This window comes from Ricinus communis, chromosome 5 (assembly GCF_019578655.1).
Source record: "Ricinus communis isolate WT05 ecotype wild-type chromosome 5, ASM1957865v1, whole genome shotgun sequence".
NCBI lineage: Eukaryota > Viridiplantae > Streptophyta > Magnoliopsida > Malpighiales > Euphorbiaceae > Ricinus > Ricinus communis.
The window spans coordinates 2,908,719-2,920,710 of record NC_063260.1 but is presented as its reverse complement, the minus strand read 5'-3'; the positions used below and the strand labels follow the sequence as shown (position 1 = coordinate 2,920,710).

Genomic DNA, 11,992 nt, shown 5'->3' with positions numbered 1-11,992 from the left:
AATTATATATATATATATATATATATATAATATTTTCTAGAAATATTTTTAAATTTATATTAAGATGCTTAACTTGACCATATATTCTTATTTGAATTGGATCCTAATTTTAGGAGTCTTTTTTTTTTAATTTATGACTAAGAAAATACTTTGTCATTTAGAGTAATTTGAAAAAGGAAACTATTAAATTAGGAAATCATATCTTGTTACTGGCTACAAGTGGTGGAAGAATCACTTTCACCACTCACCACTTGTGGAATAAAGTTTTCTTTAGAATCCCCAAACTTTAAGTGGAAGGAGATAGTTTCAAAAAAAAAAAAAAGTGGACGGAGATGAATTAATTTCATATTTTATAATTTTAAGCGATAAAATATTATTTAATTTATAATTCTACCACTTGAAATAGTGAAATTCTTTCAAATAAAAAGAAATTAATACTACGTAAAAATTTTCAAATGCAATAGTTATATTTTATTACTATCTAATCCAGTTATTATTAGAATAATATTAATTCTTAATCCTATCAATAATTTTATTTTTTATTTGTCAAACATACTATTTATTTAAATTATAATAAATATAAAAAATTCTATAAAATATTAATATGAAAATTTTGAGCCACTAAATAAAAAGCACATAAATATAATTGTCACAATACTTTTTTTCTTGTCTAATTTGAGCTCCGAGTGGAGTTGTCATCTACGAATAGAATTTATTCAATTGTATATTTTTATAAAAGTTGAATCACTTCTTTGAGACGATGGATTGCGACTAGCGTCACAATTATCAGCATTATCATCGTCATCACCATGACTAGCATAAGCAGCAACCGCCGCCGCCACTGTGATCATCAGTAATAGAGTCACCACCGTTACCAATGGTACCAACATATGTATTATCACTAGAAGGACTATGTTGTTGTACATTAGGATAAGAAAATGGGTTGTGACTGAACTAGCATATTGATATGGCATCATACTAGGAAGACCACGGGGCTTTTATATTTTATTAGGAATACCATTTAGGTAATTAGTTTTTATTGGCAAGAGATTATTATTTTAGATATTTTATTAATAATAGTATATATAATATAAAAAGTATGACCAATTTATAATAAATATAAGAAAATAATATTGATGTTATGTGGTGGGAATTCAAAAAAATTTGGATAACATGAAGTATTTAAATTGTGTTCGGGATTGTAGACAATAACATTACATGCAATAATGGTTGAGCAAAACTAGAAAAGATAAAAAAAGGATATTTGTTTTTTAGTTAAATATGTTTAATATAATCGGATTAATTATTTAATTATAATTAAAGTTAATTAATGGATTACGTTGATTGATTCAAATTAGATTTTCAAGATGCGCCGAATTAATTTGAATTATATGTATTTCATTTTGACTGTGATTAATGTATTTGTAATACTAAACTGTGATAGAGAATTAATATCAATTATGGATTGGACGTCTAGAATTTTATTGAATATGTTTGTTTATCATAAAATTATTTTTAGCAGAAGTTGAATTCATTAATTATAGAGGTGAAATATATATGTGCAGTATTTTATAAAAAGTTGTACTAGAACTTTGATAGATTAATTATGGTAAGATTTAAATAGACTTTCTAGTAAAATATAGGATTAAGTTATCTCCTAAACTTTGAGTTGATTAAATTATTCTCTATTTAGATATTTCAGGAGTAAACGCTTAAAGCACAGTAATATGAATATTATGTGAGTTAAAATCATAATTTTATAATGCACTCACGTCCTTAATTTAGTATTATTAATGTCATTAATAATATAATTATCATTATCATTATAATCATCATCATTATTATTAATACCATTAGTGTAGTTTGATGTTGCCATTGTTACTATTTAAAATAATAATAATAATAGTGAATATTATATTTCATTGAATACGAATGCTGGAGTAAGGGCTTGAGTAGAACATGCAATCTGCTATATTATATGAAACTATATGTGCATTGTGTAAATATATAAAATAGGTATGTTATGATGTAATTGAGGTGTCATGATTGAGCAGAATCTTTATAGGCTTATGATTATCAATTTTTGTCATGTAACACCAGACTTAACACCGATAGATGATGGCAATGGAAACTAACACTATAGTTACACACAAAAATAAATTGGCCAACATAATTCTATAATATGTATCACGTTAGGTAACTAGTATATTGGGGTATCCAAACTTAAGTATCAAATGATAACACTTCAAAACCCTCACGTACATGTGAACCTGAGTTATGGAATAAAAGTGACAAAATGATTTGATAAGCTCATCGGCATGTACAACAAAACATTACATAGTTCCAAAATAATAAAAATATTAACTAAGATTATTGGTCCAACCTCCACCAAAGCTGAGTTTCGAAGAAGTGAAAACGGGGATAACATTCAAAAGGGGATCTTCTACTGAGCGGCAGAAAAATAAAAGGGTGAGTAAAGAACTCAGTGAAAGAATAAACAACTAACAAGAGAGAACAAACAAAGAATTATCCATTATGCTAAATATTTAAAAGAAACAACAAATATTAACCTGGCTGAATAATTTGTCGGGGAATAAAATCATATAATAATCCACTAGCTATTCGATTTCGGTCATATTGGTAGTGGCAATTATAAAAGTGATAATAATAATAATAATAATAATAATAATAATAATAATAATAATAATAAACAGTTTGGCTAAAATGTCAATTTTTCTCCTGAACTTAAAAGAGAATTAACAATTAGCTCATATTTTAATCTTTTAGTTAATTTATTCAACAATTTAGTAAAAATAGTCATATCAACCTAATCAAAAGACTTATTTAATATAAAAAGTTTAATTTGGCATTTAAACTTCATACTAAATATCAAATTATATAAAATAAATTCTATTAAGTTAAAGTAAAATGATTTAATTTTAGTGTAATTTACTCATATAACAATACTATTTTATATCACAATATTATTTTATATTTCTTTACATAAATCATAAATTTTTTTATCAATTAATTCCAACACAACGGTTGAGGTGTACACTATACTTTTATTCAAATCTTAATATTTTCATAGAATTAGTGTCGAACAAGCCACAAGCCTTTAGTTGTTTAGGAGAACGAACCTTATTTAGTTTAGTAAAAGTCTTTTCTTACTTACGTAACATGTGACTCTATTCATTATTTAGATATTTAAAATTTTTTGGTAATATATTTTTATCAACAACTATTAATTATGATAATTTATAATATTTATAAAAGTTATATAAATAATTTAAATTTTTTAAAATAAATATTTGTGAACTTTGGTAATATTAAATTAAATAAAAATATAATTCTATACTGTTTGATAATATTATTTAATTTAAATTTATTAATTAAAAATTTTATTTAATTATATTTATTAGATAATAAAAATAAATTATGTTAAAATTACATATTTTTATTATAATTTAACTAAAAAAATATTTTTATAGAATTTAAAATTTAGTATGAAATTTAAGCATCAATTGGAATTTTTTCTATTGGTTGCAGCTTTTAAATGGATTGAATTAGCTATTTTTATCAAATTACTTGATAAATTAATTAAGAAATTAAAATATTAATTAATTGTCCATTATTTTTAAATTTAAGAGGTAAATTGGCACTTTAATCAGACTAGTTCCAATATTTGTGAACCTAGGGCCCCCGGTTGAACCAAAATCAGCGATTGATGTATGTCCGAGTTAAGGACATTAATATAAAAGCAATGTTAGCTCGCAAAAAGACAAAAAAATAAATAAATACGACAACATTTTAGCACGTGGTTAGGAAGGATAAAAATGCAAAAAGCCAGAGTGCAAAAGATTAATGTAATCCCCCAAATCAATTTGGAAATATGAGTAATATAAATAAATCAAAGAAATTATAGCTAAAGGGTTAATTTGACCCTTAAACTATTTTTCAATGTCCAATGTACTCTAAACTCAATTTTTAGTTATTTTATATCAAGACTTACTAGTTTTTATTTAATTTGTCCCTAAAACCTTTAGCTGAAAACTTTATCAAGCCATTCTTTCTTCTTTGGTGATGACGATGGTCGACTTTGATTATAAATGACTCATTATGACTTAAGCTTTCTAAAAATAGTAGTTTTCTAATATAATTTTGCCAGCAATAATAATTTGAATGAGAATATTAAAGGCGATTAGTCTCTTTGAATATATTTGTTAATTTAAGTGATTTTTAGATGATTGAAATATATAGATAAAATTTTGACTTCATGAGTTTTCTTTGATCTGACGCTCTCTACGATCGAATTGGGGGCAATTCGACTAAGAATAAAATAATTTGGTATAAAATCGACCAAAAATTGATATTGAAGGGAATTAGATCTGAGAAAATAGTTTAGGGATAGCCAAGATAAAATCACAGAGCCTGACAATGATACGCGTGTCCAACTATTGCCCACCACCACCACCACTACACTAGTAAAATATCCGGCCCGAATTTTGTTGCATTGCTTAAACCCCCAAATAGAGAACCATATGGTTCGTAAGCTTATCCCCTTCACAGTAACAACAGTCACTAATGGCAATTCTAAACTACATTTCAGTAACCTCAACGGCAGCACCCATCTCCCAAGACTCCTCAACACCACCACCGCCACAAATACCGGATCCAAGACAGACCAAAGTGATACTGCCCAAGAAAAAGCCATTGAAATGGTCGACAGGGGTGGCACCAGGGGATTATGGTGGTCCACCCACTACCACTAAGCTCCGAAAGTATTGGGGTGGTGAAGATGAAGACCCTTTAACCTCCGATGAGTTTATTTGGAACAAAGATTTCATGAGCCGAATGAAACGACTGGTTCAGGACCCTGATATTCCCTCTCTTGAGCCCACTTCTGTTCAGGTTCAGTTAGTGGATTTTTCTTTTGTTTATTTAAATAAAAACTTAAATGGGTTTCTTTTAAGTCTGTTCAAATGTTTGTCCTTAAGCTAATCCTTGTAATTTGATTGTGAAATTTAGATGTTTGGGTGCTTAGATTATAGATGAACAATAGCAGTATAGATAAAAAATTGCAGGTTTCGTTGTTTTTATTGGTGACCTAGATAAAGACGCTTCGTTTTGATATTGTATTGGATTTTTAATTGGTGAACTTGACTCCGTAGTTAAATGTTCCAGTTAGTAAAAATTAATTGATCTCTTATTTTATGATTCACTCTGTGTGGTTTGTTTCTTCTACATTATTTTTGAATTTAATTGGTTGGTTGGTTGCAATAGTTTGCACAGTTCTATGAGCGATATTGTTAGCACCATTTTGTTTGATGGCTGCTCAGAAGCCAAATGTTGATAAATAGAGAAGGAAAAAGAATGGAATGCCTTAGATTATTCACTTTTTTTAAATAAAGGTTTCAGTTTGGTGTTCTATCATTATATATTGCAGTGCATTTTTGTGCCTTGTTTCCTTAAGAGCTGAACATCAGATGAAGGAAGATTATCTTTATTTTCTTTTGACTAAAACATTGCATTATGGTAAAACGAAAATGAAGTATTGCCTTTATATTTTACTTTGTTCAATCTGATTATGACTTTTTCTGTCTTTCATGTGAACAGGAGGAGTCTTCTGGATTTCTAAGTTTAAACAGAGTCATGAGTCTAGATAAGTATGTATGAACTTCTCGTGTACAATAATGCTAATTTAAATTTGGTTCCTTCTAGAACACCTTTTCTTTTTGTGTTTACATTTTTTTCACTCTTTATTTTTGTGTGCATAATCACAGCTTGGAAGTTGATTTGACAAAAGAACTTATGCGAACTCCAAAACTGGTACCAAAGGTGTCAGCTGAGGCTGCAACCAAGGTAAGATGAATGCTTTGAATCACTAAACAGAGTCTAGATCTTAAGAAAGTTTCCAATTGGCTCTTTCTTATTTATCTGTGGGAAAATGTAATAACTTCAGGGCAGTGATACTATTGCAACAAAATGGAGATTGGCACCAACACGCCGTGAGCAGGAGAAGTGGGATAAAGCAACTAAAGCTGCAACTGGAGGCAGTGTAAGTTTCTTACTTGCTACATATTATCTCAATATTCTTCGTTAATCTTACATATCAATCCTGGTCAACTTTCATAAGTACATTTGTTATATTAGGACCCTTTATCATGCTAGATTTTCCTCAGTATTTTGCTAAATTTTCATGGTCTTATATTTTAATCTTGATGGGGTTGACTCTTGGAAACGGATTCTTCAGATTCCAGTTAATGCATTAAATATCTTTTTGAAGAATGCTTCTCTATTTTGGTTCTAATTTCCCAATGCCCTATAGGATGTATTGCTGAGGGAAATAAGAAAACCTCGAGGAGATCCCGAATTATTGGCTGCTCAATCAAGGGAGCAATATTTTAAGGTACTTTGTTGTATCTTCTGGGACCATAACGGATTATGTTGTAAACTATGCACTATTATATCAGAGTATCAAATCATTACAATCATAGCTTATAGTGCTTCCAACATGAGTAATTTCTTTCCTTTGTTGGGCAGTTGAAGAATAAGTTGCAGATTCTCACATTGGGTGTAGGTGGTGTTGGCTTGGTTTCAGCATATATCTCTTATTCTCCTGAAATTGCAGCGAGGTAGATTATATGCTCACTAACGTTGAACCTTCAAGTTCATTACACTTCAACCCTCCTTATCTCTTAAAATATGGTTTTCTAACCCCAAAACATAGTTTAAATTTTGATTTCTATATACATGGCATTTCTCTCTTTAATTTATGTTTATTCGGGTTTCTTTCCCTCTCCTAGCTTGGTTCTAAACTGGATTTGGAAGGGGAAATAAAGGAATCACTCAGCTGGTCTCAGCAGAAAATTTAGACAGATGGATGGGATTTTGGATGGCGATAAGCATGGAAAAGTACACCATCTCGGATTGATTATTGAAATAATCCAAAAAAAATATGTTCTCAAGTAAACCTAGGGAAATAGACATACAAAATATTGAATTAAACAATTTTCTCAAGTAAACCTAGGGAAGTAGACATACAAAATATTGAATTATTTTCATATTGCTTTGGAATTATACAAGAGATAGATTATTATTTTCGCTTTTATTTATGTTCTATAAGGTTCCATTATATTCTTGTAGATATGCTCCTAGATTATTCAGGAATTAAGACTGATAAAGATAATCTCTTAGAACTAAGCATCAAATGAAAGACCAAAGGATGTGATCGGTGACTCACATTTGAAAACTATACGACTTCTTGGACTGACATTTTCTGATTTGTTGTACACTGCACCTAGTTACTCAATTGATAGCTTAATGGGTCCGCTTAATGAATTTCAGGTGTTCTCTTGTACCCAAATAACAAAAGAAAAGAGTAACTATAATTGAATTTGTTATTTTGTCTCAATTTGATTGTGCAAGTATTAGGCATCTAAGCAATTGAATAGATGCTTGATTTTCCAGTGACTAGGAACTATATACTTAAACATGTGTAAATGCAACTACTCAAAAGTCTACCTTTACTAAAGTGGTCGACTTCCTTAAGGAACTCAATTTTAAGCTGCTGCTATTTGTTTTGACTACATGCAATTATATAGGGCTCTAGCGCTCCTTAACAAAGTCTGTTTCGACTGAACTGGGTTTGTCCCATGACAACCCAAGTGCACAAAGCCACAAACTGCATTAGTTTTGCCATTATCTGTCTAGGTCATGTCTAAGTACATGATTATGTTCACATCAAAGAAAAGGCTTTTAATTAAGTCTGTTATGTGTTGAGTCATAGTTTAACCAATCTCAAACTTGTAGACTGGTTTATGCAAAGTTGCTCTTTCATTTACAACCTTGATTCCACATTCATTTACTCCACATGATTTGAAGTCTTATCTCAAAATTTCTGCATATAACACAAACCTGAATTCGTTTATACAGCTGCTACATTTTTATTGATACTCAAATATAAATTTTATTGTGCACAACAGTTTTGGAGCTGGACTAATCGGATCTTTAGTCTACATGCGTATGCTTGGGAGCAGTATTGACTCGATGGCAGATGGAGCCAAGGGCCTTATCAAGTACGTACAGACTGTCCTTTTCCTCTTAAACATTTAGCCATCTTGTGGCACTACGGCTTATGGGTGTTACATTACACTGGTAATCTAGATTTTGCACATCCTTGATGGCTTTCATGCTATTATCTCCTAACCCATTAACCTGATTTAATAATCTAAGAGCAAGCTCAATATGGGTCATTTTTCTTGAAGGTATATAAAAGCTAAAACAACATCTAGTATTTTTGCTTGTTAGGAACCTTTTTCAGTTTGAAAGACAAACTTTCACTCTAATCCAATCCAAATTTTGATAACCATTTAAAGAACTAATCCTTTGCATGTTAGAGAGGGGTTCGAGCTTCAAAACTATTGTTTTTAAACCAATACTAAAACGGAAAAATGTCGATGCAATACTAAGTAAGATAACTTTTAAATAGATGATTACAAGAAGAAGATCAGTTTCATAACTAATAATAAAATCAAAATAATTTCTACACTTCGAATTCTCTGAATGCATCACCTATTCCTCTATTTTACAATTTTCCTTGATAAGATACTAACTAGGGACTGCTTAACATTATAACTAGTGTTTTGTTGACAATGGCTGCGAGAAAAAAAAAAAGATGTTATATGTTTTTTACCTGAAGGAATTGACATTTCTTCTCTGCCTGAATTCTGAGAATACAGATGACATGACTGCATTTCCTTTTAGCTCATTGGTAGTTTTTCCTGCAGGGGGGCAATTGGACAGCCAAGGCTGCTGGTTCCTGTTGTTTTGGTCATGATTTATAACCGGTGGAATGGGTAAGTGCTTCTTGTATCATACCATTCTTGTTGCTTCACTTCTTCTGTTACCAAAGCCTCCTTTTCGTAATCATTTCATGATTTTGACAGTTTGGTCATGATTTTATTGTCCTCATTTGTTTGTGTGGTGTCTGCATTTATATCTACACATGTATGTCCTCAATAATTCTATCTGTATTAGAATGTATATAGTCATATAAAAATGCAGCCCTCTTCTAACAACCACAATATTACACATTAAAATAAATTGAATACATTTCTATTTGTTAAGCAATGTTTTTATCTTTCATGGGATTCCCCACAACAATCCTAGAAAACTGACTCTTTGAAATGATTAAAATACCATCAGTATCAGTCATTAATCCTAGGAAATTTATGATATTCAATAATGAACCTTAATTTTATAAGTAATTAACTGAATCTAATGCATTCTTAATCCTAAATTATGCATTTCTAATCTTATAAGTAATCGATGAATCATGAATATCATATTATATCCTATTCTACACATGAGGGAGTCCAAATTGTACATAAAGTCAAAAGCTTAAAACAAAAAGGCAAAATTCTTCAATTTTATTATGTTTGTATGTCAATATATTGTGTCCATAATACAAAATATTTTCTTATAAATCTTGGATTCAACAAACTCAATTCTTACTTTATTGTTTGTGGTCCAAACCAACATCTCAAGTAACATTAATGAAAATAATAATAATGAACAAATTATGGAAAATAGTTTCATAGCTATACTTCAACTATTTCAAAAATAATTGAGAATAATATATTATTAATTTTTAAAGCCGTTTGATGTTATGAGGCCTAGTATATATAAAATATCAACAATCAAATGCATTTAATAAAATTATATATAATATAATAAGCTATTAACTAATTTCATATTACGAGTCATAGAATAATAATTCACAAGCAACGGTATTATATATATTCTACCATGCTATTTTACTGTCTTATAATGCTGCTTTAGATTACTTTTTGCTATATAGTACATGTTAATTCTGTCAAGTTATAAACTTTTGTTTTACTGCTAAACTAATCAACTCCATAACTGAAACTGCTTACCAAAGATGCAATACATCTAAAAGGAAGAGAAATGGAAAAAAGAGATAAAAATGGAATTAGTTGGGTAGTTTCTCAAGATTAAGTGCTTGTTCCTTTTGTACCCTTGTCTTTTTGGGGGTAAACAAAGCAAAATATATAAAGAAATGTTCTTCACGCAGTTGATACTCCTGCCTAGCGTTGTGTGGTAGAGTTCTCTAGTGCTTATTGCTGTTGCTCATATGATCATTTGGTTTAGATGCTTTCAAAATCTTTGCTTTCTGATATATTGAATTCATTTGTATGATTTATCACATTTTCTTTTCAGCTGGTGTGCTATCAAGAGTCTTGCTTCTGTTCCTGATAACTCTCTTTGGATGCAGAATTCTTGTTCCAGATTATGGTTTAATGCACTTAGAATTGATACCAATGTTAGTGGGGTTTTTCACATACAAGATTGCGACTTTTGTTCAAGCAATAGAGGAGGCAGTTACTGTAGCTGTTGAGAAGACAAGTGTAAGATGAATTTGCCTTATGCAAGGGACAGCACTTCTAAAAATAGTTGCAGAGGTATTTTATTATTGTAGCTGCTTGGTGTGTCCCTCAGATATTCGGTTGATAAAGTGGAAAATGATTGTTGGGGAGCAAAGTAGAAGGGTCGCTCTGTATATATTGGTACAGAAAACAATATATACAAATGTGATATTTTCATGCAATTTTTTACTTCTTTATTCTTCCAAGAAAAATTCCAGATTTGTATATGAATTAAAAAGGTCGATATCAAATCAAGTTTTACTTGGAATGGAAATCTTCTTATAACTGAAGTGATGCACATTGTTGAGAAGACCCCCTTTATAGGAAAAGGAAATACAGCTAAGGCGCTTTGCTGTTCATGTTTTCCTTTGGCACTCTTATCATTTTTCTCCCCGGTAAGAATATAGAAAATATGGTTATTTTAATTATTATTAATTGAATTTAATAATAAATAATATTAATAATTTATTAAATATAAATAAATTTAAGCGTCTAAATCTATTAGAATTTTTTAAGATTAATTATAAGATAAAATTATTATTAAAAGAAAATACTTTATACATAATTTATATATATATATATATATATATATATATATATATATATACCTAAAATTTTGTTGATACGTGTGTTTAATTTTTAACACGATTTTACTTTGACATGTGTACTATTTTTAATATAGGATTTAAGCTGATGTGTGATTTTATAATTTTTTATTAATTTATTGATTAATAAGTTATATTTCTAATTAAACTAACTCTAATTCTAATAAATAACATTTGATTATATTTTAATATTATATTAACTAATAAATAATTTTTTAATCATGTAAAGATACTAATTAGAAGTAGAATAAGTGTTTAATTAGGAATGTAACTTATTAATCAATAAATTAATAGAAAAAATTATAAAATTATACATATGTTTGAATCTCATGTACACATGTCAAAATAGAAATTTTATGTGTCAAAAATTAAGTATACATGTCAAAAAATTTAAAATATATACATACATATATATATATATATATATATATATATATATATATATATATATATATATATATATATATATATATATATATATATATATATATATATATATATATATATATATATATATATACATCTGCTTGAATTTGATATACACATGTTAAAACAAATAAATACACATGTCAAAACAAAAAATTTATGTGTCAAAAATTAAATATACATGTCAAAAAAATTTTAAGTCTTTGAAATTAATATATATATACAGATTGTAAACAATAATATTTATATGTGATATGAGTACTTTAATAATTAAAATACCTAAAAATTAGAAGGAAAAAAAAGAACATAAATGTCAAGAACTACAAATTCTATCTTGCATAATTTCTTTTTTATATTCGAGTTCTTATGAGAAAAAGGTCTGATTTAGAATATAAATTTTTATATAAAATAGAAATATATAAAAATTGGATGGAAAATATATAAAAAAATGTTCAGAAAGTTGCATAGTTAGGTAGATTAGGATTATATGCAATCATCTTTGAACTATAAACG

The 11,992-nt window shown here is 28.6% G+C and overlaps 1 protein-coding gene across 2 annotated transcripts; it reads left to right on the top strand.

Moving 5' to 3' along the window:
* The first annotated feature begins 4,452 nt into the window (after positions 1–4,452).
* On the top strand, positions 4,453–10,738 carry LOC8258767 (protein CONSERVED ONLY IN THE GREEN LINEAGE 160, chloroplastic). 2 transcript variants are annotated; one of them, XM_048374866.1, is made up of 9 exons: positions 4,453–4,911; positions 5,617–5,666; positions 5,784–5,862; positions 5,963–6,058; positions 6,329–6,409; positions 6,544–6,635; positions 7,986–8,078; positions 8,790–8,858; positions 10,243–10,738. In XM_048374866.1, exons 1-9 carry the CDS (start codon positions 4,585–4,587, stop codon positions 10,418–10,420), a joined length of 1,065 nt encoding a protein of 354 aa, XP_048230823.1. In that variant the 5' UTR covers positions 4,453–4,584; the 3' UTR covers positions 10,421–10,738. The 2 variants fall into 2 exon arrangements, with proteins under 2 accessions (XP_048230823.1, XP_015580443.1); XM_015724957.3 differs by having other exon boundaries at positions 4,465–4,911; positions 10,298–10,738.
* Positions 10,739–11,992: the final 1,254 nt, after the last annotated feature.

Coding starts and splice junctions, on each gene's coding strand:
- LOC8258767 (XM_048374866.1), top strand. CDS start 4,585: ATGGCAATTCTAAACTACATTTCAGTAACCTCAACGGCAGCACCCATC. Junction 6,410..6,543: donor CAAGGGAGCAATATTTTAAG/GTACTTTGTTGT, acceptor TTTGTTGGGCAG/TTGAAGAATAAGTTGCAGAT. Junction 6,636..7,985: donor TCTCCTGAAATTGCAGCGAG/GTAGATTATATG, acceptor TGTGCACAACAG/TTTTGGAGCTGGACTAATCG.